This window comes from Canis lupus, chromosome 38 (assembly GCF_011100685.1).
Source record: "Canis lupus familiaris isolate Mischka breed German Shepherd chromosome 38, alternate assembly UU_Cfam_GSD_1.0, whole genome shotgun sequence".
Lineage (NCBI taxonomy): Eukaryota > Metazoa > Chordata > Mammalia > Carnivora > Canidae > Canis > Canis lupus.
In genome coordinates, this window is record NC_049259.1 from 22110589 (window position 1) to 22136210 (window position 25622).

General features: G+C 57.7%; 2 protein-coding genes and 2 long non-coding RNA genes across 7 annotated transcripts; 2 read left to right on the forward strand and 2 right to left on the reverse strand.

Moving 5' to 3' along the window:
- Positions 1–63: 63 nt before the first annotated feature.
- Positions 64–4681, reverse strand: LOC119868066. Its single transcript, XR_005385815.1, has 3 exons — positions 3862–4681; positions 2552–2641; positions 64–824 (listed from the first exon to the last, which is right to left on the reverse strand). It is a non-coding gene; the product is annotated as an uncharacterized LOC119868066 (long non-coding RNA).
- Positions 2228–11119, forward strand: ADAMTS4 (ADAM metallopeptidase with thrombospondin type 1 motif 4). The gene is made up of 9 exons (XM_038586287.1): positions 2228–4113; positions 5167–5490; positions 5725–5857; positions 6412–6582; positions 7306–7592; positions 7700–7886; positions 8129–8304; positions 9262–9437; positions 9916–11119. The coding sequence occupies exons 1-9, from the start codon at positions 3016–3018 to the stop codon at positions 10340–10342; spliced, it is 2979 nt and encodes a 992-aa protein (XP_038442215.1). The 5' UTR covers positions 2228–3015; the 3' UTR covers positions 10343–11119.
- Positions 4743–21447, reverse strand: LOC119868067. Its single transcript, XR_005385816.1, has 3 exons — positions 20433–21447; positions 6680–7048; positions 4743–5874 (listed from the first exon to the last, which is right to left on the reverse strand). It is a non-coding gene; the product is annotated as an uncharacterized LOC119868067 (long non-coding RNA).
- On the forward strand, positions 19777–25533 carry B4GALT3 (beta-1,4-galactosyltransferase 3). 4 transcript variants are annotated; one of them, XM_038586295.1, is made up of 8 exons: positions 19777–19909; positions 20754–20828; positions 21147–21444; positions 22127–22362; positions 22927–23117; positions 23247–23369; positions 24516–24620; positions 24751–25533. In XM_038586295.1, the coding sequence occupies exons 3-8, from the start codon at positions 21183–21185 to the stop codon at positions 25022–25024; spliced, it is 1191 nt and encodes a 396-aa protein (XP_038442223.1). In that variant the 5' UTR covers positions 19777–19909; positions 20754–20828; positions 21147–21182; the 3' UTR covers positions 25025–25533. The 4 variants fall into 4 exon arrangements, with proteins under 4 accessions (XP_038442223.1, XP_038442221.1, XP_038442222.1 ...); XM_038586293.1 differs by having other exon boundaries at positions 21170–21444; XM_038586294.1 differs by having other exon boundaries at positions 19779–19909; positions 20685–20828.
- The last annotated feature ends 89 nt before the right edge of the window (positions 25534–25622 follow it).

Sequence of the window (25622 nt, forward strand, 5' to 3'; positions counted from 1 at the left end):
GACGTGCGGCTCGCGCCTCCGCTCGCCCCGGCGCTTCCCCGCCCGCCCGAGCCCCGCGCCCGGGGCCGCCCGCTCTCGGCGGCGGCGGCGGAGCCCGGCCCTCCCGGCGCAGCCCCAGGCTTTGCCAAATGCTTGGGAGCGGGGACCGCCAGCTAATTTCCAGATGGCCCCAGTGGGTTAGGGATGGGGGCCCAGGCGGCGCTGGGCGGGTCTGAGAGCTCCCGCCAAGCCCGAAGGCGAGAAGAGGAGGACGCCAAGGCCACCAGCACTGGAGCAGGCCGCCGGGTGGAAGAGCCACCTCAGCCCAGGCAGGAGGGGAGGGCCCCTCGGGGTGACCCCGAGCCCCGCCGGGCTTCCGGAAGCTGCAGGACGATGGAGCCGGAGCCGGGAAGCAGCCGGGAAGCGTCCCTGGAGATGCATCATTGCCCACTTCCGCCCTGGGTCACGCCCTCTTGCCCTCCGGTCCTTCTGACCCTGCCTTAGTCCTGGCCAGTGGCGACAGCATAGGGAGGGCGGGCTGCCAGGAGTCCCATCCCAGTGCTGCATGGAAGAGACCAAGACTTGTGCAGCCTGGGAGGCCGGTTCCCGTCCCCTGCCCGTGCCTCCAAGCCCAGCTCCAGCTGGGCCACCCGTTGAGTTTGCACATGCCTCCCACTCCGAGCCTGGAAAGAGGCCTTCCCCAGATCTCCCCCCAGACAGGGTCCCCGAGACAGCCCACCAGCAGTGCAGCAGGGTGGGGCACACAGACCAGGGAAGTGGCGGAGACGGGGAATTCTTTGCCGTGGAGAAGGAGGAGAAGGCCAGACTTTAGCCTGGGAGTTGACCTAATGGGAACGATCCCAAAGGGTGGGGCCTTATCCCTGGCTGTGGGAACTGACCCGGCCGTGGTCGACTGGGCAGCCCGCACAGCCCTGCAGAGGCTCTGCCTCCCTGCCTCCCTCTGTCCCTCCACTCTTCCCCTGAGGCTTCTCCCCCTCTGTAGTTGGAACACGGTGAACGGGAGGTGGGAGGTGGGGGGCTGCGTTCATTCGGCGGAATGCAGCCTGGGAGAAGTCAGGATGGAGTCTGGGCTGCTAGGCCCTGGAGGCAGCTTGAGCTGGGATCAGGGTGAGGGCTCCCGGGGGGCTACCTAGGACACTGCATCTTTTGTGCCTTCTCCCTGCAACCGACACCCCCACACACTGCTGCTGGAACTCTAAGGCCCTTTGTCTCTCACTGTTTAGTCACCCCCTTTGTCCTCATCTCAGATGGGGGGTTGGAAAGGCGCAGTAAGAGTCCTCTGGTGATAGCTCCTCTTGCCCCTGCCCCTTCTGGTCTCCTTTCCTTTGTCTGACTCCTGCAGCCCCAACCCCCTCCAGAGTTAGGACCAAAGTCAGGGCGTGTGGTGGGTCAAGAGGTGGGTCTGGCCTTGGTGGGCGACTCAGGAAGTAGTGGGCACCAGGGCAGGTATTCACGACCTGAGCAGGAAGGGAGGGGGAAAGGAAGCAATCGGGCGGATATGATCTGGGACACAGGAGGTGACAAGGCAGAGAGTGGGTAGAGGAATGGGAGTAGGGGCAGGTGATCTGCCTCTGGGAAAGGAAGGGGACCGCTGATTGCATTCTCTTTCCTGGGGATATCCTGGGGAAAGGAGTGGCCCTCGCATGGAGTGGGCAGACCATTGCCCCTATTTCTGTACCCTTTACTTCCTTATCCCGCGAGTCCACCCCCAAAACCTCCTTGCTGACTCGTCTCCCATCCAGAAGGTCCAGGACCAACCCGAGGGAATCATCTGGCTTCCTTCTCCTACCACTACCTCTCACCCCCACCCCCACCCCCGCGCCCTCCCCAACCTCAGGCCCTGGGTTCCTGTCTCTCAGTGCTCTGATTTCCCCAGGTACACGATGCAGCCTTCACCTTCTCCATGTCCCAGGGGGAATGAGAAATAAAAGATTACTAGCTATTCCAGGAACCATTACGTTCTCAGGGCAAGGTGGGGCCAAAGAGCGAGTCAGGTGGGGATTCCCTACGATGGATTCACTTTGGGTGCATCTGGGTTCCTAAGAGAGCAAGTCTTTCTGTGCTGGGGGCTGGCTGACTTGAGGCTGGGGGAGGGTTCAGGGCAGTTGGGAGTGGGTAGGAACAGGGCCAAGAGCCTGGGGGAAGCTACCGGGAGCGGGGCCAGGGAAATGGGGAGTCAGGAAGTGGGGAGGGGGAGCCCTGGGGGGGAATGGAGGCGGATTGGCTGTTCCGGGCTTTGGGGCTTTGGAGGGGGTGGGTAGTGGTAACTCAGGAACGGGGAGCCTGCAGGAGAGGGCTGTTAAAGAAGAAGAGGTGCCACCCTGGATCTTCCTTCTGTAAAAGGAAAAGTCCTTAACCCCTCCTGTCTTCTCCCCTGCCTGCTGCGTGTGCCTGCCCTTTCTAAGCAGACTCATCCTACCTTTGGGCAGTAAGCTGTCTGATCCCTGTCTCCTCGCCTGCCCGGTATCCCTGCAGCCTGCTCCCTCTCCCACCGCTTGGTCCAAGTCCAGCCACCTCCTCTCTTTGTTCTGCCCTCTGGGTGCTTCCTTACCTGCTCCCCAGGGTCTTTCCCTGGCAGTTCACTCAGTTGCCTGGGCTCTAGAAACCAGCCTCTAGGGGCAGAGGGCAGCGCGAGGAAGCCCTGAGAAAAAGGAGGCCGTGCCAGGTTAGAGAATGAGAGCGAGAATTCTCCTGGGACCGTGGCCTTTCTGTGCGTGTTGACCAGGCCCTTTCCCTCCCTGACTTCCTACCACTCCTGGGGCTCTGTCCCACCAAAAAGGGAAAGAGACAGCTGAGAGCCGACTGTGGGGTTTGGGGAAAGGCTATGTCATCAGCTGGCCCAGTGCCTATGATCCATCCGGCTGCTGGAGATTCTCCTCCCCTGGGCAAGTCCCATTATTTTTTTAAAGGAAAACAAAACTGGGATTTTTGGGAAGCAATGAGACACCATCTAAGTCCTACCAACAGAGCTCCCGGCTGAATGGCTTATAGCTCAGCCAATCGCAGAAGCTCGAGATGCTTAAAAGCGCTGGCGCGCGGAGAGAGGCTGGGAAGGACCCACGGGGAGACCCACAGACACATAGACACGGGCGAGAGAGGAGGAGAGAGACAGAGACAAAGGCACAGCGGACGAAGCCAGAGACAGGGCAGGCCCAGAGGAAGGCCAGACAGTGTGAGGGGCACAGGGAGGCCCGAGGGGCTGCAGGAGGCACGGGCAGAGGGAGACAAAGACCCGGGAGAGGAGGGGGTGCGAGAGGAGTTTGGAGGAGCCAGGCCACCGGGCGCCTCTCCGCAGCCGAAGGGCCAGGTTCCCTCCATCTCCGCCGACGGTCCCCAGCCCCCCTGCAAACTCTGCCTCTGACCCTGGCACAAGTCCGAGCCCCCAGGCTGCGGAGAGGAGTTTTCCAAAGCCGGGGCGGGGAGAACTTGGTGCGCAGCCGGCCTCCATCCCTCCCGGGCCGCGGCGCCAGTGCCATGGCCCCGACGGACCGGCGGCCCCGGAGGGGCTTGGCGGGGTGCTGGCTGTGGGGCGCCGGGCCCCGCCTGCTGCTGCCCGCGCTGCCCACGGCCCGGCCGGCGGCGCGCCTGCTGCTGCCGCTGCTGCTGAGCGCCCTGCTGCCCTCGGGCCGCCCGGCCGGCCCCCTCCCCCGGGAGGAGGAGATCGTGTTTCCCGAGCGGCTCAACGGCAGCGTCCCGCCGGGGCTGGGCGCCCCCGCCCGGCTTCTGTGCCGCCTGCCCGCCTTCGGGGAGACGCTGCTGCTAGAGCTGGAGCAGGACCCTGGCGTGCGGGTCGAGGGGCTGACGGTGCAGTACCTGGGCCGCGCACCTGAGCTGCTGGGGGGCGCAGAGCCGGGCACCTACCTCACCGGCAGCATCAACGGAGATCCGGAGTCGGTGGCGTCCCTGCACTGGGACGGGGGAGCCCTGCTAGGGGTGCTGCAGTACCGGGGGACTGAACTGCACATCCAGCCCCTGGAGGGGGGCTCCCTGAACTCCGCCGGAGGGCCCGGGGCTCACATCCTACGCCGGAAGAGTCCCGCCAGTGGCCAGGGCCCCATGTGCAACGTCAAGGCTCCCCCCGGGAATCCCAGCCCCAGCCCTCGAAGAGCCAAGGTAGGCAGCCCCGGAGTCTGTCCTGCGGCGTCCTCCCGCCATGCGTGTCCTACTGACCCCCATTCACCCTCTCTCCACCCACTTCCACTGCTGGCCATCCTGCTGCATCCCTGCCTCCTGCCTGCCTCTCCTCCCCCTGCCGGCCTCGTTCCTTGGGAAGGCTCTGCTTTCTCCCTGCCCCAGCCCTGCCCCTGGCCAGGCTGCTGGTCCCAAGGAGGGTTCCCAGAGGGGCCAGAGACTCCAGGCTGGGAGTGCCCGCCCCTCTGCCCACCCCGACCCTGCTTGGCCGCCGCATTCTGCTGGCACCACCTCCTGCCATGAGGCTTTCCTAACCGCCCCCTTGGCCTTGACTCTGCTGTGCCCCCAATTTGATTTTCAACCCCCACCGCCGGCTAAAGGAGGGAGGTTTGAAGCCCAAGGGATTGGCCTCTGGCTCCTGGTGCTGCCTTCGAAATAGTTGTGGCAAAACTGCAAAGTAGGGCAAAAGTGGACGGGGAGGAGAGGCGTCCCCTACCTCCCCCGGCCGGTCCCCTTCCCACACTGCGGACGACTGCAGGGCTGCCTGACACTCCATCCTTCCCTCCCCCTCCCCGCCTCCCCCTTCTTCCCCCCGCCCTCTCCAGCTCTAATCCAGACCAGCCGCTCGCCCTCCACACCCGCCACGCTGAGATCTGGCCCCGGCCCTAGCTGCTGACTGAATGGTTACTCCAACCACACAGGGCAGACACGTTGCAGCCCGGCCCTCTAGCTGCACCGCTGCAGGCCCCAGCGCACTCGGGCCTGGGGGACCCCGGGGCCCCTCCCAGAGGCAGTCCCAGCTGCCTTCACCTCTGGGGCTCCGCAGCAGCCGGGGACGTGGCAGCCCCTTCCCCTCCCCTTCTCAGAACCAACAGCTGAGTCTGGAGTCGCCAGAGCGCCCTGGGCCCGGGGTTGGGGGAGGGCCCGGCGACCCGCCAGGAATGCCGTGGGCTCTGCGGCCCAGGAAGACGGGAGCGGGAGGGGGCCACGGCCCGGGAGGCTGCCCCACGCCGCTCCCTCCTTCTTCCAATCCAGCGCTTTGCTTCACTGAGTCGCTTCGTGGAGACTCTGGTCGTGGCCGATGACAAGATGGCAGCATTTCACGGCGCAGGCCTGAAGCGCTACCTGCTGACGGTCATGGCCGCGGCAGCCAAGGCCTTCAAGCACCCCAGCATCCGCAACCCCGTCAGCCTGGTGGTGACTCGGCTCGTGATTCTGGGGCCCGGCGAGGAAGGGCCCCAAGTGGGGCCCAGCGCCGCCCAGACCCTGCGCAGTTTCTGCGCCTGGCAGCGAGGACTCAACACCCCCGAGGACTCGGACCCTGACCACTTTGACACGGCCATTCTGTTCACCCGGCAGGTGAGGCCCCGACAGCCCCCGGCCAGGCGCTGCCCGACTCCCAGAGCACCGTCGTGTGCACCGTGCTAGAAATGGTGCCCTTGGAGTTGTTCAACGTGGCACCTGGCCCCAGCCACACTGCCCTCCGGGCCCTGACGGCGCACTCAGTGCCCAGGTCCCCACCGACCCAGCCCTCATCCCCGGTGGCCCTGGGGTCGTAGTTCCTCACGCATCTTCTCCGATCCCTCTCCACAGGACCTGTGCGGGGTGTCTACTTGTGACACTCTGGGCATGGCCGACGTGGGCACTGTGTGTGACCCGGCTCGGAGCTGTGCTGTTGTGGAGGATGATGGGCTTCAGTCGGCCTTCACTGCTGCTCATGAACTGGGTAACGTGGGAGTAGGGCTGTGGGGCAACCGGGATGGATGAGAGAGGTATCAGGGGACAGGGAGACCACTAGAAGGCAAATGGGGGTCACAAGGTAGTGCTCCCTCCTCCCCAGGCCTAGGCCTAGGGGTCTTATCCTTCTTTGCTGTGGGTGTTGACATGCAGATTTTTCTATTAAATGAGATGGTGTGTGGACATTTACTGTGAACCCTTTGTGTGTGTGGTGGGGGGAGGGCACAATTTTGAGAGAGATACTATTCCTAAGGGTCAGTGATGGAATTGGGGGGGGGGGTTCAAGGTTAGGAATGTTGGCTACAGGAGGAGTGGGGAGGGAGGTGCCCTGAGTGTGTCTGGGGAGCAGCGGAGACAGAGCAGCAGGGACCGCATATTGAAGAGCCCTAGAGCTCCAGAAGGAGATGGGGGGGGCGCAGGGCAGGACAGGGAATGGATCTGACCGTCCACTGCGGCGGCCCTGCATGCCCCTCATGGGCTTGAAGCCCCCTGAAGGCACAGAGATGGGACCCTCGGGCCCTAGCAAAGCCTTTGCTCTCACAGGCCACGTCTTCAACATGCTCCACGACAACTCAAAGTCATGTGCTGATCTCAATGGGCCTGGGAGCACCTCCCGCCATGTCATGGCTCCTGTCATGGCTCACGTGGACCCCGAGGAGCCCTGGTCCCCCTGTAGTGCCCACTTCATCACTGAGTTCCTGGACAACGGCTACGGTAAGCAGATGGCGCTGCTGTTCCCTGTGGGGCGCTCCGCTCCCGCCCGTGGTCCTCTCTCCTGCTGCATTCTGCACGGTCCCCCGTGGCTCCTCACCTGGCTTTCCTCTGCAGTGTGGGATGGGGTGCGAGACGCTTCTGCCTTTGTGTGGTTCCCACTCCTTCTCACACGAATGGCACGGCTGAGGCAGGCCAAGGCAGGCCACTCTTGGTGCAGTACAGTTCCATCTGACCTTCTAAGGGTCAAAGCTCTTCACCTGAGAAAGGGCTGGCTGTGAAGAAGGTGACTGCCTGTCACCCGGGGTGTGCAGGCCTGGCAGGATGGCTACCGCTGGGCAGACTCGAGAGCTCTGTAGTCGGTTAGAACAGGTAGGAAGACTTAGTACTTGGGATCCCTATCCTGATTCTGTTCTTCGGACGTGTGTAGACACGTGTCTGGCGGATTCTTCACCTCCGCGTGGCTGACCTGTAAGACAGGCATAATAACGGAAACCCCCTCGTGGGCGTTTGCCATGGGTAACCCAGAGGGGTTGGTCAGGCCATTAGCCAGTGCCCATCACATAATAAGTGCCCGATAAGTTGTATCTGCTACTTGAAGCTTTTTCCAGCCCCGGGATTTGGATTCTAGGATCCATCAGGCCCTGGGGAGGCTAGGCTTTCCGCTAGCCATCTAGACTGATCCCTCAGCCCATTGCTGACTTCCTACCCCTACCTCCTTCCCAGGGCACTGTCTCTTAGACAAGCCAGAGGCTCCCCTGCATCTGCCTGTGACTTTCCCCGGCAAGGACTATGACGCTGATCGCCAGTGCCAGCTGACCTTCGGGCCCGACTCACGCCATTGTCCGCAGCTGCCGCCGCCCTGTGCTGCCCTCTGGTGCTCTGGCCATCTCAATGGCCATGCCATGTGCCAGACCAAGCATTCGCCCTGGGCCGACGGCACCCCCTGTGGGCCAGCACAGGCCTGCATGGGTGGCCGCTGCCTCCACGTGGACCAGCTGCAGGACTTCAATGTGAGATGCCAGGGCAGGGATGGGGCAGCGGGGCTGGAGGAGCGGGGCCGACCCTGAGCCCAGGAGAGCGTGGACTTATCCCACCCTCCCATTCTGTGTTTCCGCAGATCCCACAGGCTGGTGGCTGGGGTCCCTGGGGACCGTGGGGCGACTGCTCTCGGAGCTGCGGGGGCGGCGTCCAGTTCTCCTCCCGGGACTGCACAAGGCCTGTCCCGCGGAACGGTGGCAAGTACTGTGAGGGCCGCCGCACCCGCTTCCGTTCCTGCAACACCCAGGACTGCCCGACTGGTTCAGGTGAGGCATGGGAGGGACAGAAGCCATGGGGCGGGGGGGGTCGAGCAGGAACCATCGTCCCCTTGAGTGTGGAGACTATCCCTGCTGTTGAGGGGAGTGACGTCACCCTTCAGGAACCTTCTCTGGCAGTCTGTGGGGGAGCGAAGTGCCACACTGCCCTGAGGTCTGGGTGGCTCTGGTGGAGGGGCTCGCACGGGACGTCGTGAGGACAGGGCTCTGACTGGCCGTTCTTACCCCGACAGCACTGACCTTCCGTGAGGAGCAGTGTGCTGCTTACAACCACCGCACTGACCTCTTCAAGAGCTTCCCGGGGCCCATGGACTGGGTCCCGCGCTACACCGGTGTGGCACCCCGGGACCAGTGCAAACTCACCTGCCAGGCCCGGGCCCTGGGCTACTACTATGTGCTGGAGCCGCGGGTGAGGGCCAGATGCTTGGGCACTGTCTGCGTTCACTCTTTCCCGAAGCCCCCAACTTTCTGATGGCCAAGATCCCTCAAAGCAGCACCGTGGCTGGCGCCCCCACAGCCACGTCAGGCCAGCGTTGGGTCCACTCACACTCACCATCTGCAGGCATTTGGGAAACGAGCCCCAGACTCTGGATAAGTCGCCAGCCAGGCAGCTCTAGCCCGTCCCATTTCCCTTGGTTTCTTTTCTCTCCCTTCCCATCTCCCAGTTCCCACGTCTCGACTTCGTGAGAACGGACATGGCCTTTTGGGCAAGTCTTTGACCCCCCCCTTCTGTGGGCTCCTCTATCAATTACAGGGGAGGCCTCGTTTGGCTCATGGAAGGCCAGTCCCTCACTGGACAGGCCTCCTGGAGGCAGTGGTGTCCCCAGACTCCCTGTCTGGGATAGGGCCGAATGTCAAAGGCTTGGGGAAGAACAAGCCCTAGCAGACTTGCGGCCCGACCCTGGGGAGAAATCTTACACGTCGGCCGCCCTCTAGCGTCCATCTGGGTACTTTCCGTCCAGGTTCAGGGCTGGTGTTGAGAGTCAGACCCACAGTTTCGTCTTGGCTCCTCTGTTTGCCAGCTGTCCCAGCTTTGGGAGAGTCTCTTCATCTTTCTAAACCTCAGTGTTCTGTCTCTAGAAACCTCAAACGGCGGTTGTAAGATTTATATCCCAGCTTCTAAAGCACTTAGCACGGCGCCTGATTCAGAACGAGCGTTCTGAAGATGATGGCCTTTAAAATTTCTACTCTCGTTGGGATTATTACCCCTTAGCGTGGCTGGGGCTCACCCCACACCCCATCTACCTCCCCTCCCACCCAGCCTTTATGACGTCCCCTCCCTGGCAGGCTGCGGGTCGCGTCGGGCTCACCAACCCTCCCGACTTAGGAAGAGAAGAACTCTTTGCACTGCTCCTTCTCTTGGCAGGTGGTAGATGGGACTCCCTGTTCCCCGGACAGCTCCTCGGTGTGTGTCCAGGGCCGCTGCATCCATGCTGGCTGCGACCGTGTCATTGGCTCCAAAAAGAAGTTTGACAAGTGCATGGTGTGCGGTGGGGATGGTTCTAGCTGCAGTAAGCAGTCTGGCTCCTTCAGAAAATTCAGGTTCATTCACTATTTATTTCCTCTTCGCTGACCCGGGGGCTACAGACATGGACGTGACACTCTGTCCTCAAAGAGCTCATAGTCTAGTGGGGGAGACGGATGAGTAGTTATAGCACAGTGTCCTACCTGTTCAACAGGTGTCAGCCTGGGGCTGCTGTGAGGGCCTGGGGGGCATCAGGGAAGGCTTCCCCAGGGGGTGACTTGCTCCTGGAGGGAGAGGGGGAGTTGGACCACCCCAAGGAGGCGGGCTTAGGCCAGCACCGCAGTAAGGGGGCCCCAGTCGTGAAGGCCTGGAGCCGAGAGGGAGGAGAGTGCATGCGTTTGCGTGGAGCTCACATGTAGGCTGGACACCTCACTCGGGTCTGGGGAGACAACCCTCTGCACACACAAACTCGCACTCACAGTCATACACACGCAGCTCAGAAAGGCCGGGGGATTCAGGAAGGTGCTGAGCCGCCCCTCTTCTTTTTCCACGCAGGTACGGATACAACAATGTGGTCACTATCCCCGCGGGGGCCACGCATATCCTCGTCCGGCAGCAGGGGACCCCTGGGCTCCGGAGCCTCTACCTGGCCCTGAAGCTCCCCGATGGCTCCTACGCCCTCAACGGCGAATACACGCTCATGCCCTCTCCCACGGATGTGGTACTGCCCGGGGCAGTCAGTCTCCGCTACAGCGGGGCCACTGCAGCTTCTGAGACGCTGTCGGGCCACGGGCCGCTGGCCCAGCCCTTAACGCTGCAGGTCCTGGTCGCGGGCAACCCCCAGAACGCGCGCCTGCGGTACAGCTTCTTCGTCCCTCGGCCGGCCCCTGCCACAGCCCGTCCCACGCCCCAGGACTGGCTGCAGCGCAAGGCACAGATTCTGGAGATCCTCCGGCGGCGCCCCTGGGCGGGCAGGAAATAACCCCATCATCCCCGCTGCCCTTTTCGGGCACCGGGGCCTCGGACTGAGCAGGGAAAAGGAGGTGGCTCCTGCAGCTGCCTCCGCGGACACGCGGACACACGGACACCGCGGGGAGGGGCGGAGAGGATGAGGCCTGCCCTCATCCCTGCCCTGATGCGCAGGCTGGCCCTGCCCTGGTTTCCTGCCCTGGATGGCAGTGACGGGTGGTGGACGGACGGGGCTGGAGGACAGTCCCCTCTCTAAACTGCCCCCTCTGCCCTGCTGGTCACAGGAGGGAGGGGGAAGCCAGAGGGGAGGGCAGTTGTATTTATTTAGTATTTATTCACTTCTATTTAGCACCAGGGAAGGGGATGAGGGCTAGGGTCCTGGGGAAGCTGACTTCCACCCCTCATAACCCTCACCCTGGCTAGGAAATCCAGGGTGGTGGCGATAGGCATAAGTGATCTGTGTGTATGTGAATGTGTGTGTGTGTGTGTGTGTGTGTGTATTTGTGTATGAGGTACATCCTGCCCTGCCTTCCTCTCCCTGAATTCTGTTTTCTAGGAAAGGAAGAGTTGAGGGTTGTATAGGCCTTCAGGGAGTAAGGGATTATCATATTTTTAAAATATATATTGAATTTTGCTATTTATGTGCTCCTTTCGGAGTCAGAGAGATGTGGGTTGCACCCTGGCTCCCCATCTCTGAACATTAGTTTCCTCGTTTGCCAATAACAATACCTCCCTTGGAAATGTGTTGTGAGGCCTAAATAATGTAAATAAAGAACTAGCACAACGTCTGGCACTGGGTCGGCGCCCAGCAGTGACAGCCACCCTTAGACCTGTCATCACCTCGCCACCCGCTCCGTGGCCCCTGGGGTTCCCAGCGCCCCGGAAGGTGGCACTGCCCGCACCAGTGGTGCCTCCCTCGGCCCCAGGCCACATTCCTCCGGTTGGCAGGACAGCGTCAGACAAAGGACGGTCACGTCCCAATCCCCAGAGACCTCCAGGCATCAGAGAAGTCATAAGTACTGGGCTATAAGCATAACTGGTAAGAGAAAGACCGTGCAAAGGAACAGGCCTGCACTTAGCCACGAGAGTTCTAGGGGGCCCTGGGGCCGACGGCAGAGGTAGAGCACTGCACGGGGGAGTCCGGGGGCCATGTCTGAGCCCGGGGTTCAGCATCTTACTAGTTGGTGGTATCGGGGAGATGGTGTGTGTTGGGGCCCCGCTGGGTCGTTCGGGGTAGGGGGGGATCAAACGATCCGATCCGATGAAGGCTGAGCCCCGTGGGAGGCCCGGGTGAGGTCGGGCGGCCTGCCGTCAGCCAGTGTAAACACAGCAGCCTTCTCCGAAGACGTGACCTTAGGACGGGATTTAATAAAGAGGAGCGGGACCTGGGTTGGTAGGGGACAGCCCAGGGGGCAAGAGGGATGGCGTGGGGGCGGGCAGCCTGGGCCAACCGAGGGGAAGGGCAGGGCTGCTAGCAGGGCTCCAGGCTCCACTACACCTAAGGGGCACGCGGGAAGGCCACGGGGTTGGGACGGGTTGCCGGCCGATGGGTCCTGCCCAAATGGCAACAGTGGGACCTCTGGGGACCAAGAAAGGGCCTGGGTACGGAGGTGGCGGGGAGCCTGGGTGAAGACTCCCTGAGATGGGGGCGCAGCCAGGGGGTGGGGGAGCTGGGGGCTTCACTCTGGAGTGTCTGCGATCATGGGGGGCGGGGGCGGGGTCGAGGAGCCTGTGGGAGCACTGGGTGCTGCGCCCCCGGGGCTGGGTGCTGCTCACCGAGTCCTGTACCTCCTGCACTGGGCAGTGCTGCACTCAGTGCCTCCTCCCTGGGCTCGGCGGCAACAGGACCCTCCCTTCTCTCCAGTGCTCCCCCTGCAGCCCGGGCTCCTGGGCTCGCCCCCCCTCTGTCAGCCAGCCTGGAGGAGGCGTGAACAGGAGACAGACAAGGGGGCCCCAACTGTTTGCATGGAGCTAGCAAAGCCAGGCCACCGAGAGCGGGTTTACAGATCTCAGGACTGTGAGCTCAGGGGACGGTGAGCCAAGGCCTGCGCCTTCTGCCAGGTACACACAGTCAGGGCGCCGCACCCCCGCAAAGAGAAGCAATGAGAGATACAAAGAACCGCATGATAAGGGCCAGATCTGTGGGAGGCCAAGGCCAGACTTCATGGCCAGGAGGGTAAGGGAGGCGTGAGTCTCAGGCTGGCTGGGGAACAGGTTGCCCTGATGGCCTTCTCACCTTTGCACAGGTATTATTCTAACAGGAAGCTCTCGCTCACTGAGTAGGGCTCTGACTGGCCTAAAGAAGCTTTTCCCAGGGGTACCTGGGTGGCTCAGTGGGTGAACCGTCTGCCTTTGGCTCAAGTCGAGATCCCGGGGTCCTGGGATCCAACCCCATGTCGGGGCCCCTGCTGAGCAGGGAGTCTCCTTCTCCCTCTTCCTCTGCTCCTCCCCCTGCTTGTTCTCTCTCTCTTTCTCTATAAAATTAAAAAATAAAGTTTTAAAAAAAAAAAAAAGTAGTAGTTTTTCCCAGAAAGGGATTGAGCTCAGCGGCCACGTCTGTGATTGGGGGTGTGTGAGTGCACGGAGGCATACAGTGAGGGGAGGACAGAGGTCCAGCGCCTCAAAGCAAAGTGATGGGCATCACGTGTTCAATCCCAGGCAAGGCCCGATTCCTTTCTGGAATGCTCTCCCCCATACCACCCTTCCTGTACCCGGGCTATAGACTCGGCCTAATGTTCTGGACTCAGGAGTCCAGCCAGCGCTTGTTGGGACAGGGGGGAGTTCATACCTCCCTGCAAGAGCCAACATGAGCGCTGTGTCTCTCCCCAGTTGGCCTACCCATGGGCCTGTGCTGGGGTCTGGGCGAGCAATTGGAGGAGAAACAGGCCTAACAGGAAAGAAGTAGGCACCCAGACAGCTCAAGTATCTGGTCTTAGAGGGAAAAGGGAAAAATGATGAGAGGAAGAAAAACCAATCAGGGACTGGCGGGGGGGGGGGGGGTGCAGTGAGCACCCTATCCTTGGGGAAGCTCCAGCAGACACCCATTTTATGGGATGGTAAGTGTCGTGCATGGGGGCTGGGTGTAGGGAGGTAGGACAATAACTGAACAGAGCCAATTTCTTTAAGCCCTTTCTGCCTCCGTGGTGAGCACAGAGGAAATCTGGGCAATTGTCCAACCTCTATTTTTGCAGTGGGGATGAGAAAGCCAGGTTTCTGGGGTGAGCTACCCTTGTTTACTCCTACTCCAACCCAAGCCCCAGTTCTTTAACCTCTATGTAGTATTACTGTATTTAGTCTCTAAAATATCAGATGGACGGTAAGGGAGAAATACCAGCATCTCATTGGTCAGGGCTTTGTGAGGGGAAGAGAATGGAATTCAATGTATTTTTTTTTTAAGATTTTATTTATTTATTTATTCATGAAAGACTGAGAGAGAGAGGCAGAAACAAAGGCAGAGGGAGAAGCAGGCTCCATGCACCGGGAGCCCGATGTGGGATCCGATCCCGGGTCTCCAGGATCGCGCCCTGGGCCAAAGGCAGGCGCCAAACCACTGCGCCACCCAGGGATCCCCTCAATGTATTATTTTATTGGCCGAGAGAATGCTCTTGAACCAACTGAATACTTCCCCATTGACTGTTGCCAGAGGGGAGGCCAGAACATGGGCAGCAAGACCTAACCAGCTGACCTCTGAGGGAAACCACCAGTTCTAAAACTGCTCTGAGGAAGTCTGAGAGGAACAGAGTGGGGATGGGGGGGTCTAGGGGGCGTACCATCAATCCCCACCAATTTCCCCAGAAAGGACCTTCTATAGGGACAGGACCAGATTACTTAAGTCGTCTTAGGAAGGAAACAGAGGAGAGGAAGTACGTTTAAGGCATCCCTCGCAGTCTTTGGGAAACCAGCCACAGGCCATATGAACCCAGTGAATACACAAGTACAGAAACAGCGACACACTCGGACATGCACCCGTCCAACCTCACAAAGATACATCAGCACATTCTCTTGATAATGCAGATGCATATAAGCATTGAGAAGCTGAAAATATGAGTTTCTTGGCCTGGAAATGAGTTGGAAGAAAATATATAAATTGACCTAGTTTTCCATGGAGGATTGACTATTTATTGCATTTGTTTGTTCGATAAAGCCATTGAGTTATACACTGGGATCAAATCACGCTCTCACAATGTAGAGAAAGGACACAGATTTTTGGAGTCAAACTGAATCTAAGCTTTGCTATTTACATGTAATGATGTGATCTTAAATTACTTGATTGTTGTGAACAGTTTATCTGTAAAATGGGCATTTTTAAATTTTTTATTTTTTTAAGATTTTATTGATTTATTCATGAGGGACACATAGAGAGAGAGGCAGAGACACAGGCAGAGGGAGAAGCAGGCTCCATGTAGAGAGCCACCCTGATGTGGGACTCAATCCCGGGACTCCAGGATCACACCCTGGGCCAAAGGCAGGAGCTAAGCCGCTGAGCCACTCAGGGATTCCCCTCCCCCCCATTTTTTAAAGATTTTATTTATTTATTCATGAGAGACACAGAGAGAGAGAAAGAGAGAGAGAGGCAGAGACATGAGCAGAGGGAGAAGCAGGCCCCATGCGGGGAGCCTGATGCAGGGAATGGATCCTGGGACTCCAAGATCACACCCGGGGCCAAAGGCAGATGCTCAACCGCTGAGCCACCTAGACGTCCCATGTAAAATGGGTATTACTACTACCTGCCTTATGGAGAGGTTGTCAGAATTTAAGAATATAACGGCGTAAGTGCTTGACCCCGTGTGGGGCTTCTAAGTGTCAGTACATGCAGCTTCTCTTCCCCTTAAATCTCTTCCTTGCCGGTCCCCCTTTACCATCCTTCATTAGCATGAGAAAATAATTATATGAGGGAACTGTCTGGGTCAGATCTAAGATGAGCTATTTTGCAGAAGTTGTGCTAAGAGTTCTGGGTTACGTTCAAGGTATGATAAAAGGGAAGACGTGGTCCCCATCCTCAGAGTTCACAGTCTGGTGGCTGAGACAGTAAGGTGAGACCAGAATGCCAGACCAGTGTGACAGATGCCGTGGTAGATGAGGGGCACCTGGCACGGAATACAGGGTCACAGAAATATTCTTGGAGGAAGTGTCTGCCTCCTTTTCTAAAAATAGACCGTAAGACTGCAAGGCCCCCCGAGGAGAGTAGGATGGTGATGGAGGAAGAGAGAATTTCTGCTTGCTGGGTCAGCTCCAGGGCTCTTCTCTGTTATGCAAAACTGGAGAGAAGTAAAGTGAACAGACTTGAAGCTGGAGGATAATACTGTAAGGAGCCAAGCAGGGTAGTTGGAGAAGCTTCCATCTCAATGGACAATGCTGAATGGGAGAGAGGATTTTAAGACTGGGCTGTGCATTAAATGTGCTCCTGCTCCATTCTCTCTCCCTCCCTGGGCCTCGGCCTCTGATGTTTCCTTGAGAAACTAAATAGAGATTTAAATTACTCTTTTTTTTTTAAGGTTTTATTTATTTATTTGACACAGAGAGAGAGAGAGAGCACAGCAGAGGGAGCATCAAACAGAGGGAGAGAGAGAAGCAGGCTCCCTGCTCAGCAGGGCCCAAGGCTGAGCCACCCAGTTGTCCCCAGATTTGATAAGTGTTGGGACCTCCTGGGGGGCTCAGTGGCTGAGCTTTGGCCTTTGGCTCAGGTTGTGACCCCAGGGTCCTGGGATCGAGTCCCACATCGGGCTCCCTGCATGGAGCCTGCTTCTCCCTCTGCCTGTGTCTCTGTCTCTCTCTGTGTCTCTCATGAATAAATACATAAAATCTTAAAAAAAAAAAAAAAAGAAAGAAGATGAAAGTCAGTTTTATAAGAACTGAACACCATGGAGGAACACAGTTCCTCTGGGAGAACCACATTTCCATTCTCTCTCTCTCTTTTAAAGATATATTTATGAGGGAGAGGAGTCAGTGGAGAGAAAGGCAGAGGGAGGGGAAGAGAATTTCAACCAGACTCCCTGCTGAGTGCAGAGCCCGATGTAGGGGTCAGTCCCACCACCCCAAGATCATGACCTGAACCAAAACTCAGAGTCGGATGCTCAACCAACTGAGTACCCTAGGCGGCCTTCCATTTTCTTTCCTGCATAGAAATCTGGGAGTCCTCTGATTCCCTGAGTAGCACAGTCATTCAATCACCAGGTCCTGTTGGCCGTGTAAAGTCCCCAAAGATAACTTCTTCCCTCTTAGTCCCACTGATATTGCCTTATTTTGCATGAACTTCATCTCATTCCTGGATTTCTGAAGTGCCTGCCTAAATGGTGTCCCTGCTTGCGGTCTTGACCACTCCAGTCAATGCTCTGTGTTTCCATCAGAATGAACTTCTTTTTTTTTTTTCTAAATATTTTTATTTATTTATTCATGACAGACACAGAGAGACAGAGAGGCTGATGTGGGACTCGATCCGTCCTGGGCCAAAGGCAGGCGCTAAACCACTGAGCCACCCAGGGATCCCCCAGAGTGAACTTCTGATGGAAGAATTCTCTGTTTAGAGCACTTTACCACTTTCCTCTTGCCCCCAGGATAAAATCCACTCCTTTTATGTAGCTTAGGAAGTCTTTCACTACCTGGCACCTGCTCACCACTCCCATCTCCTATCTCACTATGCCCTTCTGGCTAGCCCTACTGATCCCCCCCCCTTTTTTTTTTTTTTTTAAGATTTTATTTACTCATGAGAGACATAGAGAGCAGGAGAGATATAGGCAGAGGGAGATGCAGGAAGCCTGATGCAGGATCCTGGGATTACAGTCTGAGCCAAAGGGAGGTGCTCAACCACTGAGCCATCCAGGTGCCCCTTTACTGATCCATTTTTAATTTCCCAAACTCCCTCCTTCTCATCTTTAGGCTTTTGCACTTATGGTTTCCTGTGTCCAAAATAGTAGTCACCTATTAAAATACAATGTTCAGAAAAAGGGGAAATTATGACTCTCCCACTGCTGAAGAGATGATTATTCAAACACTTATTCAAATGGTAAGGAAGGGCAGCCCGGGTGGCTCAGCGGTTTGGCACCGCCTTCGGCCCAGAGCCTGATCCTGGAGACCCGGGATTGAGTCCCGCGTCGGGCTCCCTGCATGGAGCCGGCTTCTCCCTCTGCCTGTGTCTCTGACACTCTCTCTCTATGTTTCTCATGAATAAATAAAATCTTTTAAAAAAATCTTTAAAAAAATGGTAAGGAAGCCCTTTTTTTTTAGGACTACTGTAATACATGTGAAGACCATCCCAACTGGAGAGAGGTTGGGCTCGACTCTGAATCCAGCTAGGACGAGGGGACACTTGCAGCCAGGGGAGGAATGAGGGGGTCGGTAGAGGGAAAGTTAATCAGGGATGAGGAGATTCTGGCCAACTGGACTTGCCAGGCTCCTGGCTGAAAGTGGCTAGTCGTCCAAGGAAGAGGCTTATTTGAAAAGAAGCCTCCGAGGAGGCTGTCTAAAGTTTGGCCAAGAACAGGGTTTTTGTCGATACCCAAGTAAAAATGGACACATGTTACAGAGTTTATTTAACTCACATGGGAAGTGGCAGATGTGTGTTCTAAAGAAAAGATTCATGGCTGCGTCAGTTTCAAAGGGGAAAAAAACACTTTATTGATATTATAAAAATCTAATAGAAGAAAAGGAAAATCTGAGCAGAGGTGAGGGCAATTGCAAGCAGTAAAGGAGAATAAGAGTTACCTCGAACCGGGTACTTGGAAGATCCAACCTCTAGCCAGGGTGGGGTGTGGGGAGTCCCGTGGAGGGACCAGACAGGCGGCGACTGAGAGGCCTGGGCAGTGTCCTCCCCTCGGGTGGGACTTCCAGCTGACTGTCCCCCTTAGGGCCGAATTTACAGGGCAAATGATGGAATCTGAAGTTAAACATTTGTTGGCCTACGTGCAGTTTGGAGCAAGCTGCGTTTCCGTGTTATCCTGTCCTTACAGTCGAGGGGCATGGGCCAGGTGTGTTTGCCTTCCCTCCCAGATTCCTTTCCAGGGGAGTCAGAGGGGAAGCGAGGCAACGTTCTAGCTCTTGGCGTCCAGACCAGAGGGGCCAGTTTTGACCTGGTGGCCAGGTCAACTACCCAGGCTCCTGAGGTCACTTATGCAGCACGAAGTCTCACGAGCAGCAGTCCCCGCCTGCCTGCAGAGGAGCAGGTGAGGTGGTGGGTTACACGGGACACATTTTAGAAAGCTCCGTCCTTTCAACACCATGTGATACCTAGTTTAAAAGAAATCTGAAGAATAGACACATTTACGGCTCTGGAATACAGAAATGAATACGAAAATGGAGTCAAAAACTGTTCTTTTTTAGGGGGTACAATGTAGGGAGTTGGGGGTTCATTGACCCTCAATCTGCACAGAATGTGCACGTGGATAAATTGGAGGAGAGATCCCACGGAAACACAAACTCCTAAGGCGGAAGGATGAGCCAGAGACGTGCCAGCAGGTTCCCCACTAACCCTGGCTTCTGGGAGGAAGTGTTTCCCGAGTCTCCATGTGTGAGCGAGTTGCAGGTTCTGGGCGATCGTATTTATGGCACGATACTGTTTACCCCCCTCCCCCTCCCTTGGACGTAGACGCTGTGAGTTATTCTAAGTTTTATTTATTTATTATTATTTTTTTTTTAGTTATTCTAAGTTTTTCGGGTGTGACACCTGCGTCTAAGGAAGGCACCGCTCTACCAGGGTGGGGGAGCCCTGAGACAAACGTAACTGCGGATTGATGAAGCACCCGTTTTACTCATATCTGGAAAAACACAGTTTTACGTTAAAGCAGCCAATAAATGAATGAATGAATGAATGAATGAATAAATAAATAAATAAATAAATAAATAAAGCAGCCGCCGCTCTTCCCTCCTCACTCGACGTGTCCTTGTCTTACTAACTAACCGTTTCTATTTCAAGGCCTGCGGGACACGGATACAAAAGCGCGGGACACGGATACAAAAGCGCGACCCGAGGGCAGCCCTGGTGGCTCGGTGGTTTAGCGCCGCCTTCAGCCCAGGGCGTGATCCTGGAGAACCGGGATCGAGTCCCACGTCGGGCTCCCTGCATGGAGCCTGCTTCTCCCTCTGCCTGTGTCTCTGCCTCTCTCTCTGTCTCTCATGAATAAATAAATAAAATCTTAAAAAAAAAAAAAAAAAAGCGCGACCCGAGCAGTCGCAACAATGTATCCTGAGCGAGATACAGTCCTGATCCCCAGGGACACTAAGTTGCGGGCGCCCCACGAACACTCCGGGAAGGGGCTGGGCCCCGGTGACAGGTCTGGGGGCGCGCCAGAAACTGTCGCCCCGGCCTCGGGGTCAGGCTCGGCCCTGAAGGGAGTCCCGGGGTGAGTCGCCGTCTTCCCAGGCCGGGGCGGGTGCGGGGGGGACGCGGCATCAGGTCTGGGTGGCTCCGGAGCGGAGAGCCCTCCCCCCCATCTCCCCGTGCCCCGCCCCCGGCGGCCCCGCCCCGTGACGCGAAGCCCCGCCCCGTGACGCGAGGCCCCGCCCCGCGGCGCCCGCTTCCAAGATGGCGGTGGCGATGTCTGCCAGGCTGTTGGGGTGGCGGTGACGCCGGGCAGCAGGAGAGCAGGTACCGGGCCGGGGGATGATGGGGCGAGAGGCCCGGGAGAAGGGTCCGGGCGGCCGGGAGGATGAGAAGTTTCGGGTAGCGGCTGGGCGCCGGCGTGAGCGGGAAGCGGGTCCCAGATGGAAATACGGGCAGAGGCCGGTGGGCTCACATCGCACATGCAAGAGGTTGGGGTGGGAGGTTGGGGCGCTCCGAGGGAACCGGGCCGTGACCCCCGCCGAGCGCTGGCCACGCCCCTTCGGTGAGCCGGCCCAGGTCCCCGCCGCCCCCCCCCCCCCCCGGGGCCCTGGCCGCGAGCCCCCGCCTGCCTCCGCTCGCACCCGGCCGGGTGGGCAGGGCAGAGGGCGCCCCCGCCCCGCCGCGCCCCCGCCGCGCTCCGGCTGTTGGCCTGCCGCTCCCAGGCGGTCTCGCTCCCTGCACCTGCGGAGCTGGCTCCCCGGCACGGGAAGAACGGGAAGGAACCTGTTTGCTACCCCGCCCTGGGCCCTCCTGAGGCCGCCCCGCAATCCTGTGGTGACGGACTCACCCCTTGGCGACGGTCTCCATTAGCAGCCTGTCCCCTCTCCCGGACAGGTTGTCCTGTCGGGCTGGGGCATGGTGAAGTACACGTGCACCTGGCACTGTAGGGCAGCTGGCGGAGAGGACCCAGCATCTCCGGGCCCTCCCTGTTTCTCTCCAGCCACTTGGCCTCACTTCCCCTGCTGGGAAGCCGGTTTCCCCCTCATCTTGACCTCTGCCCCTCTGCGTGCGCGGTTATCCTCCACCACTTCTGTTCCAGCTGGTCCCAGGATCGCTGTTGGAGCGCTGGATGGCCTTTCTCTGTCCTCTGTGACATTTCCAATTTTAGATAATGCCTCACATATCTGCGCCCCCGGGACCCCCTGAAGCCCCCATGATCCCGAAGAAGACAGCTTGAACCTAGGTGAGTCCATCCCCCTCTGAAATTGGGAGGGAGGTTCTCCAGAGACTCCTTTGCCAAGGACCTGAATGATGTAAGCATCCTTGGGGGTGGGGACTGAGAGTAGTTGGCACCAGTGGTTTGGGGAGGCGGTGGAGGAGAGTGAAACTTAGGCTGGAAATGGCAGGTGGTCGGGCCGCTGGTGGTTACATTCTGTCTCTACACCTGTGTGCTCCCTTCTGTGACTTTCTTCTTTGCTTCTTTTCCTCTTAACTCCTGGCACCACCTTGGTTCTTACTGATGGTCTCTGTGCTGGCTTGCTCTTCACCTGACGGCCCCCAGAACTCTCCTCTCTCCCTCCTCAGACCTCAGCCCAGGATGTTGCGGAGGCTGCTGGAGCGGCCCTGCACACTGGCCCTGCTGGTGGGCTCCCAGCTGGCTGTCATGATGTACCTGTCACTGGGGGGCTTCCGGAGCCTCAGTGCCCTATTTGGCCGAGAGCAGGGGCCGACATTTGACTATTCTCATCCCCATGATGTCTACAGTAACCTCAGTCACCTACCGGGGGCCCCTGTTGCCCCAGGGGGCCCTCCAGCTCCTCAAGGCCTGCCCTACTGTCCAGAACGATCTCCTCTTTTAGGTGAGTGCAGAAAGGAGGAAGTAAAGGGAAGGCCAAGGCGTGGGGTGAGGGCTAGGGCCCCAGGAGTGGACTTAGAACCTGGGGTTGATGTAACTGGTTTCAACTTTTCGTTGCCCGTCCAATCCACGTACTTCTTGCCTTGGGCTGGGAATTGCTTCCTTTGTACGTGAGCCCTGGTTTAGGTAGTTAGTTGGAAATCCTTCTGTTTTCTCCATCTTCTTTTTCTTCTTAAGATTGTTTTTATGTATTTATTCGAGAGAGAGCGTATGCGTGCGTGCTGTGTGAGCACAAGCAGGGGGAAGGGCAGAGGCTGAGGGAGAAGCAGGCTCCCCACTGAGCAGGGAGCCACGTAGGGCTCTGTCCTGGGGCCCTGGGATCATGACTTGAGCCGAAGGCAGATGCTTAACCGACTGTGCCACCCAGGCGCCCCTGTTTTCTCCATCTTCTAACCTAGTGAGGCAGGAGAGAGTTATGGAACCCTAAAGTAAAGTAGACTGGCTAAAGAGGCTGCGCCTTTCAGACTTTGCAAAGCTGTCCCAATGATGGGAAACTCAAGGTGTGAGATTTCGGAGTAAGCCCTTCGGGGAGCAGACTGCCGGGGCCGCTCGTGTTCCCAGGCCCTAGAGGTCCTTCTTTTCTCATCGTCCCTCTAATCCCTGACCTTGTCATTCCCTCCCAACAGTGGGTCCCGTGTCCGTGTCCTTTAGCCCAGTGCCGTCGCTGGCAGAGATTGTAGAGAGGAATCCCCGTGTGGAACCGGGGGGCCGGTACCGTCCCGCAGGGTGTGAACCCCGCTCCCGAACAGCCATCATTGTGCCCCACCGTGCCCGGGAGCACCACCTGCGCCTGCTGCTCTACCACCTGCACCCCTTCCTGCAGCGCCAGCAGCTTGCTTATGGCATCTATGTCATCCACCAGGTACCTCCAACCCTACTCCACTCTTTCTTGTAAGGAAGCCTCAAGTAAATGCCACTCCACTCTCACATAGTGGGTCCCTGGAATAATTTTAAGAGGGTCAGGATGGCACTGCTCTGCCAGCTTGTTAGCCCCATAATGCTCCTTACTCTGTTTAGGGCACTCTGACTGTCCTGTACCTTCCATGATTTTTCCTTTGGTTGAATTTGGAAATGTACAAATTTGGAATTGGACAGATTTGGACAAAATCAGTCCTGCCATTTGTCCCATATGTGACCTTGAACAAGATTCTTCACCCCCTTTAATGGGGCAAAAGGTGAAAACTAATAGACACCTGTTTTCCATGGCTGTTGGTTGTCGGGATGCAATGCTGAACAGCAGCCTGTAGGTAATCAGGCACATTCTGATGCTCAAAAACAGTGACTTGAATGACAAATGAAAGTGTGTTCACTCTCCCTGCCTCATTTCCCCCTTTGATTCCCCTCCTTTCTCTTTTGCACTTCTGCCCGCACCCCCTTCTCCATGCTACCTACAGATGTGGTCTGATTCTTCTCCATTACCTCCCAGGCTGGAAATGGAACATTTAACAGGGCCAAGCTGCTAAACGTTGGTGTGCGGGAGGCCCTGCGTGATGAGGAGTGGGACTGCCTGTTTTTGCACGACGTGGACCTCCTGCCTGAGAACGATCACAATCTGTATGTGTGTGACCCCCGAGGACCCCGACATGTTGCTGTTGCCATGAACAAGTTTGGATACAGGTAGAGGGCACGAGTGGGTGCTGGGAAGTAGGGAAATTCACCATCCATTGGAAGGAGAGCCAAGGGGATCGTGGGGTAGGAATGCCTCCCCAAAACACTTGTGGAACCCAAGCATCTTTCTCTCCCTAGCCTCCCGTACCCCCAGTACTTTGGAGGAGTCTCGGCACTCACCCCTGACCAGTACCTGAAGATGAACGGCTTCCCCAATGAATACTGGGGCTGGGGTGGTGAGGATGACGACATTGCTACCAGGTCAGACTTCCTGCCACCACGCCCCACCCCTACGCTGGTCTGGATCCCCTTCTCCAAGGCCATCCCTGGCTCTGGTCCTTTAGCACCACCCATCTTTAGCTCCCTGCCCCTGCACTGCGCCGGTTCCTCTCCCTTTGCTCTTTCCGTCTACCGGGGTCAGGCTTTGCGTGCCGCTCCCCATCCTGTCACCCTCTAGTCTCCTAGGTCTGGTGAGTTATGTTTCTGGGAGAGAGGAGAAGATCAATAGGCTGTAGTACCACGGGATTCCAGAGCTGGAAAGGGGCCTAGAGACGCTTCAGTCCTGCCTTCTGCTAACGTTGCATCCAGACCACTTCCTATGGGGCTGGGGAGGAGGGGCTCTGCTCTGAATCACCCAGAATCACGGTTAGGTTTGAAGTCTGTGCCACTGGAACGATGCCGGCTCATTTTTAGCATGTGAAACATCTTGACCTTTCACCTCAGCTGACCCCATTTCCTATCTATGGTGTGAATATTCGGGCTTGCTCCGCTGGACCCATTGCCTCCCCTCCCCCTCGTGCCCTCTGGGATAACCTCTGAATTCTTGTCCTCTGTATGTGTGTAAAGGACCCAGCGATTTCTAAATGTATGTGTTGTTTCAGTACTTTCCCAGGCCATCTCCAGTTCTTGCTTGTGTGTCAGAGGTGGCCTTGGTTTCTTTCCAGGTCCTGGTCACTTGGTCTCATTCTTTTCCTAACCCTGGGGGCAGGTGGGGGGTGTGGGGTGAGGGAGCCTAGGCAGCCCAGCCACTGTTCTAGGTAGGAATTGCTGAGCTTGGGTCTGCAACTCCCGGTCTTGTCCTGTCCTTTTGACCCAAATGCCAGGGCAGTTCCTGGGAGCTACTTAAAAAACAAAGATGGGAGGTGCAAACCTACCTCTGCCAGCTGTTGAAGGGCCCCAGGGCACCCAGCACAGCCCCTGAGAATTTGGATGCGTGCAGACCTACAGCCTCTTGTGCCAGTTTCTTTCTCTCTGTTTGACTTTCTCTCGAGTATGTGGCACTCTGTTGGCCCGACTAGTACTAGTTGTTGTGTTCAGAAACATGTAATGGCTTCCCTGCTGGCTTGCTGTTCACCCGTCAGCAGCTTTCCTTAGAACCTTCCAAGGCACCCTCACTTCTCCCCGCAGGGTACGTCTGGCTGGAATGAAGATCTCTCGGCCCCCCACATCGGTGGGGCACTACAAGATGGTGAAGCATCGAGGAGATAAGGGCAATGAGGAAAACCCTCACAGGTAGGAAGGCCTGCCTGGGAATTGCTACTGGCTCCCCAGGGTTCTGCATTCTAGCCAGGAAACTCCTAAAGCTCCTTAGGATCCTGGCCCTTTCTTTCTGGGCCTTAGTTCTGCAACCTCTGACCCTCAGATTTGACCTCCTGGTCCGTACCCAGAATTCCTGGACACAAGATGGGATGAACTCACTGACATACCGACTGCTGGCTCGAGAGCTGGGCCCTCTCTATACCAACATCACAGCAGACATTGGAACTGACCCTCGGGGCCCCCGGACTCCCTCTGGTCCCCGTTACCCACCTGGTTCCTCCCAGGCCTTCCGTCAAGAGATGCTGCAGCGCCGGCCCCCGGCCAGGCCTGGCCCTCTGCCTACTGCCAACCACACAGCCCCCCACGGTTCACACTGACTCCTTCCTGCCCACCTCAATCATGAAACTAAATCAGAGGGGTTGTGTCCTCCCCACCCTCAGCTCCTCACTGCTCTTAGAGGGATGTGGGGGAACTGAACTCCAGGGCTACTCACTGTTGGCAGGGGCCTCCCCTCAGTGCTGGACTGGAGCTGGGCTCCTTCGGACCTGGGGGTCCCTCTTTCTAGGGTCACCTGCCAGGGCTTATGACTGTGAATCCCTGATGTCATGATTTTATGTGATGACTCCTGAAAGTCCCTGGCCCCTGGGGTAAGAGCAGGGCTGGACCCCAAGTCCTTTCCTTTTCCATGGAGAGAAGAGTGATCTGGCTTTTCCTGGGATCTCTGTGAATATTTATTCTATTTATGGTTCCGAGGAAGTAAGTTTGGTGAAGGAACCCCTTCCCTGGGTACTCTCTGCCAGTGCTGGACTAGCTTCCTCTTCTGGACCCGCCTCAGGGGGCTGGGATTTTGATATATTTTCTAATAAAGGACTTTGTCTTGCCTCTGCTCCTGCTTGCTGCATCCCCGGCACCTGTGCCTGCCTTCGTGGCTGGCTTCTCCACCCCCGACCTCCTCCCCACCACCAGCCCCGCCAC